The 20009-nt window shown below is 41.7% G+C and overlaps 1 protein-coding gene across 43 annotated transcripts in view; it reads left to right on the forward strand.

The window, feature by feature from the left end:
* The window catches only part of SOX5 (SRY-box transcription factor 5), a 723931-nt gene that overhangs the window by 549037 nt on the left and 154885 nt on the right, over positions 1-20009 (forward strand). For 41 of the 43 annotated variants that reach the window (XM_075506020.1, XM_075506208.1, XM_075506234.1 and 38 more), the window contains one exon: positions 9786-9872. The exons of the other annotated variants lie outside the window; for them this stretch is intronic. In XM_075506020.1, coding sequence (XP_075362135.1) covers positions 9786-9872 — 87 coding nt within the window. The remainder of the gene's footprint in view (positions 1-9785; positions 9873-20009) is intronic. 43 annotated transcript variants of the gene reach the window in all.

Consider the following 20009-nt stretch of genomic DNA (forward strand, 5'->3'; position numbering starts at 1 on the left):
TGCCCTCTGTTAATATTAACAAGTTATTATGGCCCTTTAATTAGAAACTGGCTGTGCTGGTAGCACTAATATAAAAATGTATTTCAGGGGAATATGTATTTCAGTGGAGTATCTCTGTCCAACTGAGACAGAAAAATAAAACTGAAGTGAAACTTAATGGTATTTAATTCCAGATGTCTCTGTTTTTATGTTGTTACTCTTGAAATAGTCTCTGGAAATATTAAAACATCTTTGTGGTTTCAGAATTTCAGTGAAGCTCAGGCTTGGTATAGTGCCTCCTTCTGTCAGCTGCCACAGTTTTTTTTGCTGGGTGGACCACTCCTGAGAAAATCAATTCCTTCTTTCATTTAGAGATGCCTGGAATTAAAGAGGCATTAAAAAGTGGAAGAACACAGATTAAGACAAAATTGTCCTTTTTTCATGTGTAGGAGAATTTTTTTTTTATTTTACCGTTGTCCTTCTTTTCATAAGGATTCCTACTGGTGTAATTGTAACATCAATGAAAAAGTAAAAGGTTTGCTGCTCAGGTGTTTGAAAGTGAGTTACTCTGTTTCATTTATTAATTTAGTTTTTGTATGTCAGGAAAGTACGGGGAATATTTTTAAAATTTAACTTATTTTTTTAAGTTTGGCAAGATTAAATAACTTGCTTCATTCTTGTCTGCTAATTTAATTAGGGGTGAAGAAGATGGTGCTAGCGGGGACTTGGGATCATTCTAAAGATTGTGTATGCTGAAAAAGATGTTCCAGCAACAGTTGTGCCAGTGAAATGCCGCATTTGGCAGAATGTGTTCACGATCAGCTCTTTTGGCCAACTCACTGGCCTGGATCTCCAAAGGCAGTCAGGAGCCGAGTTCCTTTCCAGAATGAGATTTGTGCTCCTGAATGCCTTTGGGAATCCAAAGCACTGAGTCCCAACAAATTTCAGTGACAAAAGATATATTGTCCAGTGCATGGCATCCAGTGCCATTCACAGTGCCTCTGTGTACCCTTCTCTGGGGGAACACAGTTGCTCTGCTGCAGAAATGGGAAAGGCAGAGACTGAATCAATTCTCAGACCGGCCGTATCATACTAAGTATTTGCAAGGACAAGGGTTTAGATGGGGCATAACTGAGCAGTGACTACAAACTACGCTGTTCCAGTGTTTCTTCAGAATAATTAAGCTGTAGTGGTTTTGGGGGGATCCTGCAAGTAACGCAGTCCCATCTCCATGCAAATCTGAGGCAAGCAGCAGCGGCTCTGGGCTTGATGTGGAAGGCCAGATTCACAGAGGTGTGAGTGAAGCATGCCACTGTCCAGCTGCCCTGGCACACAAGTATGAATGGCACCCCCACAACAGTGGAACAGGTGGCAATTATCATGTAGCAGCTTGCAACCCTAGATTACTATTGTTCAGAGGGTAATCAACGTACACTTAGTAGCCTTGATGGGGTCTGTTGTCACTAAGCTATGTAAGGCAATGAAGTATGTACTCTACAAGTTAGCGTGCTGGAAATAACAGAGATTGAGCTGGAATTCCCTGTTGTTCTGAGGTGAAAGCACGGATGCAGGCTTGTTCCCTGACTCAATGTTGTGTCTGTGAAAGAGGTGGTTTTGTCGGGTATGCAGGCCTCAGAAGGGCTTCGTGGTCATTTTATTGACATAGACATTGTCAGTCCAGAAGAGTGTATGACGGACAGACTTTTAGAAATACCTGAACTTTGTCACATTCTGAAAGCAGACTCTGTCCCTAAGCTGTATACCGATAAAGGGGATGGAAGCTGAGAAAATCTTGACTGTTGCCTGTGTAACCCCAAAATGAACATAGACTCCGCTGCTGGGAGATTAAGGACTGGCAGAAGGTATTACGTGACAGGCTTGATTTCTTTGTGTTGTACGTGTCATATTTGTAGTTCGACACTGCTCCTGGAGTAGGTGACCATTTGGTGAAACAAGACAGCCTGAAAAGTACACAGCTAATGGTGCAACTGCCAGTGCATTCAGGTGATGGAAACTATAAAAATTTCAGACAATAGCCTGACTGTTCCTGAGGGTGTAGTTGAATGAGATGCTGGTTTTGGCCGCAAACCTAGCTTAAGAAGTCCCCATGCCCTCCCCCTGTCCTGCTTGGCCATGTGTTCCTGCCTTGTGCTGTGGTTTGCTGGCTCCTCGCTTACATCCTAAGGGATAATTAGTTCAACAACTGGTAGTATAATGTATCTGAAGACTACTCTAACCTTTTCTTCCTAATAAACGTCCTTGTGTTCTTAGGTAACTTTCTTGTAAGACTGGCAGTATGCATTGGTGAGCAGCTGTAAAAGTAACTGCTTGTATTATTTGTAGATAGAGTAAAATCATGGGTTTAGTGGCATTCATAGATTACTGATTTCGATTTTAAAATCTTGAATAATTTATTTACTGTGCTATGGAACCTTTTCTGGCTACGTGAATTATTTTTTTTAGCACAAGAAGCAGTACTCTTGTGCCAGAAATCACAATAAAAATGTCTTGTCATTCATATAGTGTATACTTCATTAATGCAGCATGATGGGTATTGCAAAAGAGAGCCAGCAACTTGAAAACAACTGTTGTATTGTTAAGCGTACACAACATTATGCAAGTATGTGCCATAAGAATACTATAGTAACCAGATGTCATTGTGCACCACAGGTAACTATGGTCACCTGTAGATACAGAAGTTGATTTTGTCCTTTGAAACAAAATGCTATGGGAGCTAACATGTGGCTGGGGTGGGACTGGAGATTTCAAGAGCGGGAAGGCTGGTTATCCCTGCCAGAGAAGGGAGCTTTTTAGTAGGTTTGGAAGCCACCCATGGACATATGTAGCCCAGCTGTTTTCTGCACAGTGGTTGTGATGGAGTGGTATAGTAAGAGTTGTACTATGATGTGCTAGCCAGAGCACCACAGCTTCCTAATATCTCATCAAAACTTGAATATTTCGTTCAGCTCTGTGAGTCTGTGCCCAAAGACCAAAAAACATTTTGTGTATTTAAAAAAAAAAAATACCCAAACCAAAGAACCCAACAGCATGCTGCTTTCTATCCAGTCAGAGAAGCCCCAGGTAGTATTGCACTTAGCACCACATTTTTGCTTGTCACACCTGAGCAACCATGTCCTAGATTTGAAAAATATTTACATTTATAGAGGTGTTTCCTAGTGTCTTCTCCAAAAGTTTAAAATGCTTTTAGACTGGTGAAAAATTGCAGTACTTCCTGGAAGGCAAGAGAAAAATGTATGTTGTGTGGTCTTTGATTTCCAAATTTAAATACATTCTGCGTTGTGCCTGCTCATGATTCATAGTGTCTTGCCTAGCTGCAAGTAGTTCCCTAAAAGCATGATTCTGTTGATGGAGAACCATATGTGTATGCAGATGCTGTATGTCTATGTAACCTGCTGATATCAACCATTTCTTCGTAATAGTTGTTTTATTTTCTTTGCTAAGAAAATTGTTTCTGATTTTGTATAGGTAAGACCTTTGTAATAAAAAACGGGTGCATAAAAAGAGAAATTTCTTGTGTCTATATATGTGCTTGTTTGCTCTTTTAAAGGAAGAGTGGAAATCTGCCCTTAATCTTGCTTGCTGATTTTAAACCAGAAAGGGTTTGTTGTGGTGCATGAACGCAGAACAGAGTGCCAGTGGGGTGGCGTGTCGATAGGTGAGGGTTGTAGAAACGGTGAGTGGAACTGTGGCCAACAGGTGTAATGTATTTATAACCATAGCAGAAGAAAAGGGTGAATAATGCATGGAGGGTGTTTGCCAGCTCTTTCATAATATAAAGGAAGGTGCTTGCCAGAAGTGGAAGGTTTATCAGCCAATGCTAAAGTTTATTCATGATCATTTGTGCCGACCAAATACTTCGTCCTCTAGGAATGACATGTGTCGGCAGGAAATGTTTGGTGGTCTGGCTGTGTATTGAGCAACTTCTGGCTTCTCTCCACTCTGCTACACTTCATGTCATCATCCTTGCTGAGGCCAAACATCTTTCTTTTACTTTGTTCTAAGGAGCCTTTATCTTTCATCCCAGGACAAGAGCTTTGCGGAGGAGGGAGCACTTCGGGCATCTCCTAGGGAGAGCACCCATGCTTAGGCACGCAGACACCATGCCAGTGGGAGGCTCCAGGACTTGTATTGTTCCTTTAACTTGTGGTCGACTTGCGTTAGCCTCCTTCCCTTTTATTGTAGTTGTCTCTTCTTTATAAAGTCAGAGCTTTGTTCTCCCCTTTCCTCTTCAAATATGGCTCTTCTGGAAGTGCCTCATGTGGAGAGCCCCTGTCCCACACCTTGTTACAGCATGATGGAATTACATTCCTTTCTCTGGAAGCAGGCAGCTGCATGAGACTGAAAGACTAGAGGTTTGCTTTTAGTAAATAATCAGCAGGAGCAGAAAGAGGTAATAGGAAGCGATTTGGCAGTGAAGACCATTCTAAGCTTTTATAAGTGGATTGCCAGGACTGTGACCCTGGAGCATGGATTGAAAAGGGCTATCGGAGAGGTTAGGCCTGAAGGGTATGCTGCGCTGTGGCACTACGTTTTTGGAAGGCTGCCGTGGCAGGTTCAGGTACACGTGCATCTGCGCTGCTGCTGAATTGAGAGTAGGATTAGGTCAGTCCCAAAGGGGAGTAACAATGCCTGAAAAAAAATAACGCAACTTCTGGAAGTAGGCTAAATTAAATAGAAGTCTACCAGATAGTGCTAAAAATGGTGCCTCTTACTATGGCTTTGTAGCCTCGGCCACTTCCTGGAAACAAACCGCTCCTTCCTCAGTGTGAAAACTTTAAGTCTTTTAAGCAAGTAAGTCAATGAAGCTATATTTAAACATCAAATGCAGAAGTGGAGGGACAGTGGCATGCTTGTTAGCATACAAAAAGTTAGACTGAAGAGCGATTTTATGTTAGTTTACCTAGATGCTTTGCCTTCCAGTACTGTCAGAACAATTCAGCATATGTATATGTGTGCCCAGCACGTATGGATGCACACGTGCACCCGTACATGCAAATGAGAGCAGTTAACGTGGGACTGTTACACCACGGAGAAAGTGTTTTAATTCCGTGCGCTGAAGGCCTGCGTGAGAATTACTGGCTGCTGGCACCCGTCTCCAGGTCTCATTGTTGTAGATCAGGGAGTCAGTCTCGATGGTGCTTGGCACGGGAGGGAGGGAGGGAGGGAGGGAGGGGAGGAGGGAGAGCGGCGGGGCCGGGGGCACCGAAGAGCCAGAGCGCTGCTGCCACAATGGCTGGCACAGTCGGAGGGCCTTTCACCAGTGGGTATTGCCATACGCAGTGATGCGAAGAAGCATATGCAAGCAACAGAGGCAAGGGTGAAACAAGAAAAACAAAATGCGCCATAAATATCTCTAGAAAGACCTAATGACTGATAAATGTGCTGAATAGAGACAGCAGAAATCATTTTTGTGGATTAATTTGTATCTCTATTAATTCAGTCAGTCTCCTCTTCGCCAACATTTACTTAATGATTCCTGTTATTCTTTCTGTCTCAGTCTTTCTCTTTGGTGCCCTACCCGTAATCCTCTTCTATAACAACACTTAACACTTTTCATAGTGTTTCTGGAACAAAAATGTTTCCCAAACATTAATGAATTACTGTTCACAAACAACCCATGAACAGCTCTTTTGTAGATGTATTCATACTGTGCTGTGGATAGACTTGGAATTGTTTTACTGTGTGCCGTAGGACCTACGCTGCAAATAGGTAATGGGCGGTATTCTTAGCTCAAGTGGGGCTCGGAAGAAGAAATGGGGCTAATCCTGGGTTCCTCTCAAACATGGAATTAGGAGATGCTCTGAATAATCGTGATGCTCAGAACAGCAGAGCGTACCATGTATAGCTTTTTGGAAATGCTAATATAGATTATCATAACACATAGCTGTGCTGATGCATATCCAAAGTCTGTCCCAGTACAGCTCAGATTTTGGATGTAGGAACATTGTTCTGAACGCAAGAGGAGAGTAGGTGTTGGGGTAGGGATCAGGCATAGCAGTTCCTGCGTGCAGGCCACCATTCCCCATTTCAAGCTGCACGTTATATGTGCAAGCATTAAAAGTTTTACTGACTTTCTAATGAATCCAGAGAACGAGTGCTTGGCAGACAAGATACAGTGTTTCTTTTCTTAATTTGAGAGCATCGTCTTCCCAATGAAGTCTAAAAACAGCCTGAACAAAAGATGACTTTGTTTCTGTATAATTCATGAAAGCTCTACAGTTGTAACCTTTTAAACAGTTATTTTTATTTAAGATGTGTAAATTTCAAATCTTTTTTTAATGGGGTACATAAATGACATAATAAATGTTTGTTTCCAAGATATGGCGCATAATGTATTTCACAAGCAGTTACTGAAATGTGATAGGTTGAGTATATGAATAGCATATTTTATGTAAGTACAATATGTTAACACGGTATATAATATAATTAAACTAGCTGTAATTTAATATAGCTCTTTAGCTCTATAAAGCTATAGGGGTGGGGAAGCTATTGTCTTTCAGAATTCAAGTTATTTTTAAGTATTAGCAGAAGGACAATGATTTGCTGATTCTGTATCAAAATTCTGTTGAAGTGCCTTATGTAAAAATTGCAGTTCCAGTCAAGAGAGGTTTGAAACTAAGTTAGTACATCAACTGAATATGAGTACATGGGGGTTTTTTAAAGGAAAAAAAAATCTATATAATATTATTTTAAATAGTTAACATACAGTATTTCAACAGGGGAAGCGCTGATTAGATCACCACCATCTATTTTATGCCGTCAGGATTGCTGAGGGGCTTATAATTGTGTTAAATTTTCATATTACTCATATTCGCACATTAACGAACAGATGCATTGTTACTATTGGGATTTTGCCATTTGGCCTTTCACATCCCTAATCATGATTTCCTACTGAGATCTTTACCATTCTCGCAGAAATTCAGTCATTGATACATGGCCATCCTTCGCATTCATTATTCTCCGCTTGTTTGTCGCAGCTCTCCCGGAATCACCGGCGGAGTCGGGTTGCAGGGATACTCAATTTGTAACACGAGTCCTTCGCTGGGGGACTCTGCCGCAAAGTCAATACGATTTTTATTGACAAAGGCGACACACACACCCCCCCACCCCCGCTCCCGGTAAAGTAACGCCGGGCCCCGTCCCGGCGCCGCTCCCCGAGCGGCTGCCGCGGTGGCTCGGCGCGGTCCCCGCGGCTCACGGCCCCGGCCGCGGCGGGGCGGGGCGGGGGGAGGCAGGCGGGCAGGCAGCAGGGGAGGCAGGGAGGCGAGCGGGCAGGCAGGCAGGCAAGCAGGCGGGCAGGCAAGCAGGCGGGCAAGCAGCCCGCCGGGCGGCGGCGGCTCTGCCGCGGCCCGGGCAGCGGGGCCCGCCGCCAGCCCCGGCGAGCGGCTACTGTTGCTTTAAGGCGGCAAGTTAGACAGAAGACTTCTGTTTCTTTACGAGCGCACCACGGCGAATATTTTGTCTAGCTGCAGGGGAAAAGCTTTGTCGTGGACTTTGCTGACAATAGACTTAAAAGTAAGACGGGCTGCTTTTGGTGCCTGGAGGCTCTGGAGCCTATTGTCAGCTCACAATGGATTTCTATTGCCGCATTCCTGCTTTGCAAAGGTTTGTTAGCTTTTAATGACTGACAGCCCTCTACTGCAAATACCGCATTTGCTCTGGCCTGTTTACACGCTACTCGAGAATTTTTTGAAAAGCGCAGGGGGAAAAAAAGAAAAAAAAAAAAAAAGCAAGCGGCGGCGTTTATTTGACCTATTCAGATATATTTCGAGAAATGGTTTCCTTCGTGGGTGCTTGCAAAGTTCAGAAGTAGCCGTGCCGGTGCCGGGAGCGCGGCGGCATCTCCCCGTCGTCAGCCCCGGCACGGAAACGGTCGTGGCAGTGCAGCTTCTCCCATCGGCTTCGTTAGGATGCAATCGCAGCTTTAGGGTTTCTAACAGAAAACTCGCCTTCGGGCCATCCTGGGCGACTGAGTCCGTGGCTGTTAGCGCAAGGAGCGACCCTTCCTGCGAAAGCCTGCCGCTCGAAGAGCAGGAAGCGGGCGCTGATACAGGAGAGAAGTGGCGTGCTGCAGCGTGTATCAAGACGTTAGGGGAAGGAAGGCGCCCTCCCGCCGCCCGCGGGACCCGGCTGGCTGCTGCGCCGGCAGCGCCCAGCGAGGTGCGGGCGCGGGGCTGCGGCTGCGGCTGCGGCTGCGCAGGGTGTCCGCCCGCGCCTGCCCGTGTGCCAGGCGGCGGGGGGTGAGGCGAGGGGCACGCCGTGCCCGCGTCAGTGCGGCGGCGGGTACGTGGGTGTTACGCGGCCTGCCGTTGGTTTAGCGGGAGTTTGGGCTCGCTCGGTGCCTCGGGTGCGACAAGTGCTTTGCAGGGCGGGAAGAAGGCCCGCGGCCCGCCCGGCGGCGCGGGGAGAGCCCGGCCCGGCCCGGCCCGGCCAGGCCAGGCCAGGCCAGGGCGGCCCCGCGGAGAGCCTCGGCGGGGCAGCGCAGCCCTGCTTCCTCAGAGCTGGGAGCTGGGGCTTCAAGAAAGGAGGCAGAATTAGCCAAACGAGATAATGAAGGTTGCTCGTAATGGTTTTTACTGTGGGGAAAATTAACCAGTTGCTAATAATTGTATGGTCTCTAGGCCAGACGGTCCCTTTGATAAGTTAACATGTACTCCCTTTATGCTCCTGGTAGGGGGTAAACAAATGCCTGAACAAATACAAATACACATAAACACAAATGCGGAGAATAGCAGTATATGTCTTAGATCCAGATAATAAGTGTGGGTATTGTTATTTAGATGGCGCATACTGGGACACTTATCTTTTAGTACACTCCATTTTCTAACTGAATGCAGTGCTAATCGTGGGATTGAAAGCTATTGTAATTGTGTACCCATCTAAATGCTGACAAGAATATACAATTACATTGTTTGGAATTGAGTTTAATGTTCTCTGAATTTTATTAGCATTTATATTTACTTATGCATTAAAATTCTACACAAAAAGAGGTCAGAATACAAGAGTTACAGACATAAATATCAGACCCATCCACACCCTCACTGCATCTTGCCTGAAAATACGGAACAAATATATTTTATTTTATTTTATTTTATTTTGTAAGGAAGTGATAGAATCTGAAATGAGGAAATAACGGGTTTCCATTCTAAGCAATGCCTGTTCTCCCTCTGGATTTTGCAATCTTTTAAAGCTTTTTTCATACCCAACTTTTTATTATTATTTATAATGTGCGTGTTACTGGAAAATCTTTCCACAGTATGCTTACCACCACACGATGTTTAAACACACATTATAAAGTGGATGTAATTGTAAACACTCAGAGGGATATAATTACATGTAGCAGATTTAGGAGCTAATTCTTTGCTTCTCTCTCTCTCTCTTTCTCTCTCTCTCTCTTTACTCTGCATTTTATCAACATAATTATTTTTTGACTGCAGACTTACACCCAGAAATTGACAGGCATCCATTATAGGCAGCAACTTGTTCACCAAATTGAAAAACAATGAACTGCAGGTTTATATGTGCCCATTGTCGTACAGAATTACCGGGGCTTTGTTCCACAAGAGGAAAAAGCTAATGGTTTTGAAACAGCAGGTGACAAAGCACATTCTTTTTTTTTTTTTCCTCCCCCCCCTCCCCTCTTATCAGTTTGTTGATGAAGTCATTACGAACTGGGGCCCAGAATAGGGTTGGCCTTATTTTTAGCAGATAGACTTTTTAATGAGTTCTATTGTGGAGACAGTCATGTTGATTTGCTTACATTTTTTTTCCCCCCCTTCACTCAGAAACTCCCAGTATTGAAAAGCTACTATCAAAGGACTGGAAAGACAAGCTTCTTGCCATGGGATCAGGGAACTTTGGAGAAATAAAAGGTAACGCTGTTTCTGTGCTAAAGCAAATTGAGAATGAATATACAGATATCACTGGCTTTATGGAACTTGGTTTGTTTGCTTCTCTTCCCCTTCCCTTGAAATGTCATAATGTGGGGCTTAAATGAAATGTATACTCTCCGTCTGTGACAATATAAATAAATGAAATGGTATATTGCCCTAAGTGAATGAACTTACGTAAAGCATTTGTTGCATAGAGCGTTCTGTGTTATAAGAGGACACATCCTATTGCTGGATTGGAAAAAAAAGTCAATTCACATATCAAACACAGGCTTATGTGGTATCAGAGTGTAGCAGAGCTCAGCTTCTGAAATCTGAGGGTGATCAGAAGTCCTTGTTAATTTTTGGACAGATTTTGATGATGTAGATTTTTTTTACTTTCCTGCATGTAGGGAAAAAAAAAAAGAGAGCAAAGTTTGTGTAATGATACCTCTAGGTACCGAAATTAGCCAGTGCAGATTTTAAAAGACAGTGTACAACATCTGTGCACTAAAGCATGTTCTTTTAAAGCCGTACTCCAGAAGGAAAATGACAAAATTTGACCACTCTCCAGCAGCAGTAGCTTCTGCTTTGCCAAGATATTTCCCCATTTTATATATGTGAGGTCATTTTAGGGAACCTGTAGTTGTTTGTTTTCATGTAATTTAATATTTTTATAACTCTTCCTCAGTGATTGTGATGAGGAGCCGACTCAAAATACACGTGTGTCAAAAATTTTAGTTTCCAGAGCAGCCATTATCACTCTGAAAAGAAACAGTGACTCCGATTCTTCTCCCATTTATATCAGTGTACATCTGGAGTAGCAAAATCAAAGCCAATGTTGTTTTGGAAATGTGAAAGTGGAATGAAATTAAAATTAAACCCTTCTTTTATGTTTATAAACTAGATTTCATTTCTCTCCATTATTTCTTGTTTGTTTGCTTACTAATATTGTCCCTGATACAGAGATCCTCATTCAGGCAGGCTCGCAAACCTCGTGCCTGACAGGTTTAAGGACCTTCTGCACAAGAGGTGGGCAGTGTTCAGTAAAGAATACAACATGACGTGCTCTGAGAGGTTAATGTATTGGTACATGTGCAAAGATAATGTTATTTTAATTATATGTGCCTTCCATCTTGTCACCGATAAGCCACTGGCATTAGTTTGCGCTAGTCCACTGACTTACACAAGTAGGAAAGTATGCCACTTGCTTCCCCTAGCTTCTCCCTAAGAGGCTGTAATTCAAAAATATATATTCATGACATATGTAGAATAACTTTAAAACAGAATATAGTGCTTCGGCCCCAAACAGGCTGAGATATTATTATTATAACAGAGGGCCAAACCCTGGGTTCTTTATTCCCACTGAGCACGTTTTCTCCATGTGCGTAAAGCAACAGGTCATAAAGAGGTAGGGTAGCCACTGGGCTTATCTGTGAGTTCTGGTTTTTAAAAGCATATTGTTTTAAAGTAACATCATCGTCTGCCATGAACTGATGAATCTTTAAGATGTTTCAGGCCCAAAGTACGCAGGCGGCTTTCATATCCACTTTTGGGTGTGCATTTCAGCAGTTCTTGCGTGTTGTCTGGAGCCTCTTTAACTCTTGATATACTGGAGCCTTTAGAAGGACTCCCAGCGATTCTCCTCTGCCTTTGGACTCAGTAAAGCTGCTCTGAAAAGCGCTGCGCACTGAGAAGGCGGTCTGTTCCCAGTCCTTATGATCTTGTTCTGTTGGAGGGCAATCTTTTTTCTCCCTGCCTCTCTTTCCCTTTCACAAGTTAAACTTGAAAGCGGCAGCAGCAGCTATATGCTAGCACGAAAGAAATTCAACAGTCCTTTCAGTCATGCCCGGGGGGAGGATGGGGAGCAACAGCACAGCCTCAAAGAAGAGTTTTCTTTGCTTTAATTTTTGTTTTTTAGCTTCATATTTTGAACACAAGTCGAGTTATTGTTCTGCAGCTCTGTTCAAAAGCCTCACATCTGAGGCTTTTTAGTGCAACTGTGGTTCTATGGTTGGGGGCATGGTTATTAGGTGTTTGGATCAGGTTTGGCAGTAAGCTGTGAAAACAGGCACTGGTTTATTTTTCCTACTGACTGCCGTGACAGTTGCAATTATTGTCCATTGTTCCTAGGTGGCTAGAAAGGAGGGAGGATACAATAGAGCATTGCCCTCTGGGGGTAAATGAATTTGACTTACAGGTTCTTGGGGGGTCAGGCAGGCTGATTATTTAGTGCCCAGGAATGCGGTTTTCATGGCACCGCCAGCCATGAGCGGCCAACAAACAATGGCTCAGCTGTATTGCAGCTGTATTTAGCGAGGCAACATGAAAGGTGTGCAAGTTGAGCTGTTTTATACTCAACGTATGCGTGTACAAACACACATATATTATGCTAGGAAATGGTTTTGTCCTTCTGTAGGAACGTAGAGTTATTAAGTTTTCCAGTTGTGATTTTTTAATTAACTTCTCTCTATATTTGGCTTGGCAGCTTCAGGTCTTTTTCCTCATTTCTCTATTAGCGATATTTGGAAGCCCCGCACAAGTAGTGTCTTATTATTAATACACCCTGGAATGTGGACAGCACTAGAAGCTGTACTGCCCAACTGTCTTATGTACTGAATAGTTTTTTCCATTTAACTGTTCAAAATTTCATTGTGTTTTTCATTAGATCTGGGGGAGTTTTAGTACGTCATGTGCTAAAGTCTCAGCACTAGGCTACATATTGTTAATGCCCAAGTCTGTGTTATTACTATTGAGTTTTATTCTCTGAGAGAGATTAAAAGAAAGGGAGATGAAGCGGAAGACTTTATTTTCTATTAGTGTTATTTCTTTTAAGTTAGAAAACAGTAATACTTTATTAAAGATAGGGGAGCTGGTGAATGGCTGGAAGTCACCAGACTCCTGTGTTTTGTATTCAGTTGTTCCTCTTAGTTGCTTTGTTACTTTCCACAGCTACTTCAAGCCCCCCTTTCTTCATCTGCATGCCTGTAAAATGGGACAACCATCACAGAGTATCTGCAGAGGTCTAGCTGCAAACTTCAAGGTCACAGTTAGAAGGATCTATATATGTCCAGTTACTAATGGAAAAGAAAATGTAATATTTCATTCCAGGGCTTGACTGAAAGGTACTGCAAGGGAATACTCTTAAAATGGGGCAAAATCTAGAACCTGTCATATCTGTAGAAATTTTAACTTGAATGCCTCTGTTTAGAGAGGTAGTGTGGGGCTAAATAAAGAATACAAGTTTAGCACTGGAGATTTCTTAAGAAATTTTGTTTTGAAATCCTTGGAATTTTTACTCTGTTCAAAACAGGTCAGTCTATAGTAAAACCCACAAAACATGCCATTAAATTGAAATATTTTAAAATAAAGCTGTAAAACTATATATTGAATTGGTTAAAGCCTGTTTAAACTTACTTATATCCATCATATTCAAGAACAGGGCTCAAAAGGCCTCTGGATTATTCATAGATAATGCAGTTTGTGGGATTCAGTGGAGCAGAGAGAACTTCAGGTCTCAAACTGATCATCTACAGGAAGGAGAATAATACCCCTTTCTGCTTTCAGCGTAGCCGCCTGATACCTGTGCACTGCGGGGTGGAAGTGGTTGCTTTCTTCCAAAGCAACATTACTGACTGCAGCAGATGCAGCATGTAGGGTGGACCGTTGATAGGAAAAGGTGTAAGAAGTTTATTTCCACACTCTTCAGTGTCAGCGGCTATCCCTATACTTAGAAAATCAACATGTCTGTTTGACTGGTATTGGGCCTCCTCTGAGCAGACTTCAGGGAACGGTGCTGGCCCCCCAGGTGGCCAGGTGCACCATGTGGTGCACAGTCTTGCTAACGCTGATATGAGTGAGGCAGCTTTAACCACAATGAGAACTCTTTTTAAAACTTCCCGGGCGTACACAAAGCCTTTCTGCTAATCTTGTCCATCTCTCGCTTATCGAGAGTTGTCAAGAAATAATAATACATATTTTATATGTTCCCCACTTAGCTAATTTTGAATAGGTGTGTGGAACAAAAGGCTGAACTGACTTTTGTTTAATCTTTCTGAGTTGATTCTCTGTTGAAGTGAAGGCATTGTTAACAGTGATTGCGCCTGAATCTCTCAAGAAAGACCGGGCAAGCCTCAACCTGATATTTTTTTGTTGTTTGAAAATCCTTCTCTGTTGTACAGTTTAGTTCCTAAATAACTCAGGTGAAGCGTTTTCTGCGCTCACTGTGAAAGGGATCATCATTAGGGTAAATGCAGCTCTTCATTGCAGCCACTTAAATCTAGGTGACTCCAAAGACTGTACTGGCGTAACCACAGATTCATGAGCGTAATTGAAAGCAAGATTAGCCTACCAATCCTAATCTTTAATGCACGATGACACAGACATTTGTTTTGTGCGAGAAGCTGGGTTCCAAGTTACGTGAAGTATCAGTGCAGATATTATATCAAGCTGTGTTTGATGTGTGATAGAGCTGTGTTTGCTGAAGACTCTAATCTTGCTTATATGTTCAGAAGATGGGGCATGAGAGAGTATGCAGTGAACGGTCTTATGACTGCCAATAATGGATAAAGAGAAATAATCCATTCAGCGATACTATAGCTCATCAGAGCCCATGAATTAAAGACATATGTTATGTAGATTCAATGTATGGATTAAAACGGATAATCTGGTAGGTGACACACAGAATCTTGAGATAAGTGGGCTATGCAGATTCGGTATATGGATTGTGACGGATAATTCCATTTAAGTAATGCTGGACAAGTTGAAGACAAGTAAGCTTCGGGTAGTGCTCAGGTTATGTGCAGTAATCCAGTGAGTGACACTTTGGATCGCATAATCTGTAAACTGAAGACAAGGAAGCTGGGGATTCTGCATTTAGATGTGGACAGGAGGAAGGAGGGGGAAGGGGAGAGAGATTATTCATGGGGAATACACTGGGTTTAAACCTTTGACTAATAAAGCACAGATCCCCAGGAGATGTATGAAAGCTGCACACTTTCTTAAGAGCTGTGTGAATTTTGCATTTGCAAATTAATGGTTGAAAAATGTTTGCAAACTTGTGTCAGATGTGGACGTTTTGCATTATTTTTTGTGGATAGTATTGTATTTGGAGTGGGGAGAGAAGGAGGGTGAGAGAGTCATAAGTGAAGGAGGTAAGATATGTCTGGTTGTCGACTTTTAACTGTGATAAACTCAGTATTTATTGCAACCTACTTAGTATCTTCTTCTCTGTGTTTATTTTTTGAGGGTGTTTAATAGTAGCAAATTGCTGAGAGTGAGCGTTAGTCTTTTGTTAATATTTCAGAAGTGCTGGGGGGGGGGAACCTGCCCAGTGGCACACAGGGGAACCTAAGTTTTGAGAGGAAATTTGGCAGCTGCTGAAATAGTGGAGGTTGATCACAATGCAATATGATACTCTCAGGCTGCAGAGAAGTAGACAGTGCCAATTGAGCCACACCAACGCAGAACTTCTTTCAGGCCAAATGAAAGCCTGAAATGGAGATTGCAACTGGATGGAGCTGCTCCTATTTGACCCTAGAGCGGGAGGTTAGTTGAGGGTAGTATCTGTGGAAGGAGGGCTGGAAGAATCTTTTTTAAAGCATCTAAAATGCAAAAAATGTGAATTTGTGACAAAGCAGCAAATTTGGGCTGTTCTGGATTTATATTTTTTTATGTAAAGATACTTAATTTGATCAGAAAAAATCAGGTTCTGTTTAAATCAAATACAACTTTTATTTTTAAGAAGTGATTATTAATAGATAAAATAGAATAAAATTGAACTAATTAAAGTAGCAAATGCCAATGGCTTTCTTTTGTTTGAACATATGGAGGCCAAACCACTATATTTAAAAATCATCCAGAGGGTTGGATGACAAAAGGGACCTAAACCAGTTCTTCTTTGTACTAAAATTACCTGAAAGATGTGCTGATAGAGATGAGTGTTGCTGAGCTACAATTACCAGTTTGTCAAAACAAAGCAAATATACACACACATACATATTTTTTACTGTTTTTCCTGCTGCTGCATAAAATTCTAGCAGCAAATGCTATTTCTCTACCCTAGTTCTAGCTTGTTGTCTAGACAGTAAAAGAATGAATAACCTCTGAGAAATAGTCCCAATACAAATGTTGTCTATTCCTTTTGTAACCTTGACAATAAGTTACTAACCTGGTTGAATACCAAGCTTTGTTTGCAGTCTACTGTACCAAAACTTTTTCTGACAGCAAATAAAGAATACTCACTGACAACTTCTTTCCAGCGTTGCGAAATAGTAATGTGCTAGTCTGTTATACAGCAGACGGCTAAGTTTTTGTCCCCACAGAATATTAATTCTTGAGGGTAGTAATGGCAAAAGATGGTAATTGTTCATCATTTGTTTTTATTCATTCTGCAAAGTCTTCCACTGAAACCTTAAAAGATGAAGACTGTCCGTGTGCTGAAATAAATAACTTCCTCCTAGTTTGCTGTTCTAAAAAGGACTTTTATTTGTCAAACAGAGAAGATTCATTACATGAATCTGTAGGTACAGACAAATCAGTTTGAATTCTGGGCTTTTTCTTTCCTTGTTTCTTTTTCTGGTGGCTGCGGCTTGCTGAGTAAAAAGCAGTCAGAAAGTTTTCTTTTATTATGCTGACTTCCCGTATCAATCAGATGGAGTAATTTAATTTAGCAAGGTAGGTAGTTGTAAGTGATGGCAGTCATTGTGTAGTAAAGTTGGCTTAAATGCTTAATGAAAAATGCCAGGTTTTAGATGTTTACGTCCTGGCAGCTCCAAGATTTACCAGCCTGAAAAGCTATGTGCGAGTCCACAGTAAAACACTCTCTGAAGTATTGATCGGGGAAGCATCAAGGGAGTTTGCACACGTGCACAAGCACATACCCACATCCACCCACAAATACATACCGGCAAGTACATAATTTAAAGTATATACTCATTGCTTGCTCATAAACATTTTACATTTCTGTTCAAAGGCAGAGGAGAGAAGAGTTTAAATTCTGAACTTACCTCAGCCAGTTAGATCTGTTTATCAGACTACGTTTCCTGAAGGCACGTAACATCAGCTCCCCATTGCCTCACATATACAACTTCGGGTGACGTCAGCAGCACAGCCGTCTGTGCAGCAAGGGGGGAATACTCCTCTTTAAAATTATTATCAGGTTTTAAATAGACTTTTTTAGGGGGAGCATGACAAAGATTAGTTTGCTTTTAAGTAGAAGATGACTAGGTGGCCTCTCTATTTTACTTTCCTGATTTCCTTATTGAGCAGAGTAATACTGGGTTTGGATTTCTAATGTGACAGAGCAAAGTTAAAACTGGGGTGGGGAAGAAAAATAGTTGACAATGGGATAAGAATGAAACTCTCAAGAAAAGATATTTTATGGACTGCTGATATTTTTATTTATTCTTTGGATATAATAATGTTATTGCTAGTAGGAGTTTAATTCTTCTGAGCACAGCTTACTTAATAGCCTGTTCAGTTTGAAAAACCTCCTTCTTGGCTCTTTTTCATTTTTCTATCAAAACTGTTACATCCCTAGCTTAAAAATCACATTGAAAAAACACATCACTGTAGGAAATGCTTGGACATGACTCAGTTTTTAGCTGCTGTATGGGTTGTAGTTATGTCCTCATCACACTGTTGTTACATCAGAACAAAGTTACACAGAAACTGAGTTGTAGCATGGTTCTGTCACTTCGTTTGTTGGACGCTGTCAATAATTGCTTCATTGGTAGCGTCTCTCTAGCTAGAACCCTACCTGGTATCAAACCAGGTCAAGCAAAGATTTAATTATTTATATAACATGTATCCCTGTTAAAGTCAGTGGGGAACTTCTTGGCCTTAATGATACAATTCTGCTGGTGACTTTAGTGAGGCCAGCAAAAGGGCTTACAGCGCATAAAGTAAGAATGACTTTAGGCAAGTTTCTAAAAACTTCACGCCTCGGTTTTGTCATATATAAATAAGTAATGCATATCACTACCTTTCTACCTGCTCACAGTCTTTAAGAAGATCAATTAGCTAATGCTTTGAAATTAAAAAATGCTCTATACTACATGCTCTAATTATTATTATACATCTTAACATTATTTGAATATAGAGCACTTCAAAATATTCTTATTTCCATTTAATGTTTGTGGGGTTTTTTTCCCCCTACAAAGCTTTGTAGATACAAGAGGATTTTTTTTTTCTTTTGTAACCATAGTTAACAGTACGAACGTAATACAATATTATTGTGTCTTCCAGGCTTTGTACTCGCACATTGTTTTCTTTGATTTTTCTTTGAAAGACAGATGCTGACAGTTCAAAAGCTATTTACGTAATTACTTTGATAGTAAACTGACTCGGGGGATAAATTTCACTGTCTGCATGGGTTTGCATGAGTGTGCACACAAGCCCCCCTGATTGATAACATTCCTAGCAGTTTAATTGAGACATGTCAGAGGGATTGAGGAGAGCCTTGCCATGTCTCTGCCCCTTGCAGAATACGCTGGGTGCTTCACGGCTGCGAGCAGATCCGTAGGCTGGCTGTAAGCAAACATTCTCATCGCTTCAGCATTCACAGCAAAAGCTTAAAATGCCTGTTAAAGAAAATATTGGCTTTCCTAATTTCTCATTTACATTCTCATTCTGTCTAATAAATTATAATAAAGTATTTACTGTTTTGATCGCAAAAGCGGTTTCTCTGCCTTTTTTTTTGCTTTGGTTCTGTTTTGGGTGGTTATGCCAAGGTTTCTCCTGTTCGTTTTCTCACTTAAAGTGTGTCATTTGGTCATATTGGTGTCTTCATTCTAATGTTTATTAAAATGTTACTGTCACTGCCAGTCTGAGACTGTGAATCAGAACTAAGAATGTGTAATAGTTTATTTCACATTTCAGTAAATTCCTTTTACTACTTAAACACTATTATGGATAGTGTTGATCTGAGATGAAGTTTAGGTTTGGCGATACAGAATGCCACTAATTTGAGTCTTCTTTTATTGCCATCTGCTGTGGGTGTTGCATCCACAAACATGTTTTTTTTTTCTTTCCGAATCTCTTTTTGTGGTGATAGAGAATAAGCTGACGCATCTGGAAAGCATCTTTTCTTGGGCCATTCACTGTATCAACCCGTAGTGTATACTTTGATGGTCTCTTGTCTGAGTTGTTTTGATAAGTTGTGAAAAATCCACATTTTGCCATTGCAGTGATAGAGTACAGAGAGAACAGTGTGAGCACCTACAGCAATCTCCTGAAAGGCAGGTGGTCTGGTGGTTAAAAGCTTTGTTAAACATAAAATGTGCAATATCTATTTGTTGTGGATCTGACAGTAATTAAGAGTAATTTTTGAGGCAGTCATTGATGTAAGCCACTCTGCTTTTACTCCTCACTCAATACCTGTGTGAAGTGGGTCTAGCTTGCTGTCAAGTTGTACACTGCAATAATGGGCACTTGTTTTTTCTCCCAGCCACGCTGCATGGCTAGAGTCAAAGCACTGCAACCATACACATACTGCGTGTAGAGCGCAGGACAGCTCCAGAACCATTCCCAACTCTCTACTACTTGGAGCAGCTCTAAGCGAGTTAATAACAAAGTGGCTGAAGGTAGCTGCTGGGGCTGGTGACTTAACCCTCACTGAGGTTTGCACTGCCTTCCAAGTTCTAGCAGGGTTAGCAGCCGCAGGGATAGTTCATTAATTCCTGAGTAGCATAATTTAAGTAACTGTCTTTATGTGGTTGGTGTTGTAGTTACTTAAAATACTGACACGTTTTGCCCCGTAAGCTACAGAATTCTTAAAATGGAAATCCCTTAGCTGCCAAGACACTTCACATGATGATAAAGGCTTAGATCTCATGCGGGTTAACGGAGAGAAAATAGTGACGATAGGACAGAAGTCCACTGTCCTTGCCTACCCACAATCTACAGCATCTAGAAAGGGATGCAAAAATGGCAACTGGTGCTCTAATTCTGCACTGCATTTTAATATACCAGAAAAAATTCCTGTCACTGAATGTACTCATGGAGTGACCAAGCTGTTGCCCTCGGCTCACCATTAAACAAATAACGTCAAGTATCGTTTGGCATTCATTTGTTATGCAAACTAAGTAATTTATGAATGGCAGCTGTGAAATGGCAGTTTTGTTGGCCATTTCCACGAAA

The sequence above is a fragment of the Mycteria americana genome, chromosome 1 (genome assembly GCF_035582795.1).
Source record: "Mycteria americana isolate JAX WOST 10 ecotype Jacksonville Zoo and Gardens chromosome 1, USCA_MyAme_1.0, whole genome shotgun sequence".
Lineage (NCBI taxonomy): Eukaryota > Metazoa > Chordata > Aves > Ciconiiformes > Ciconiidae > Mycteria > Mycteria americana.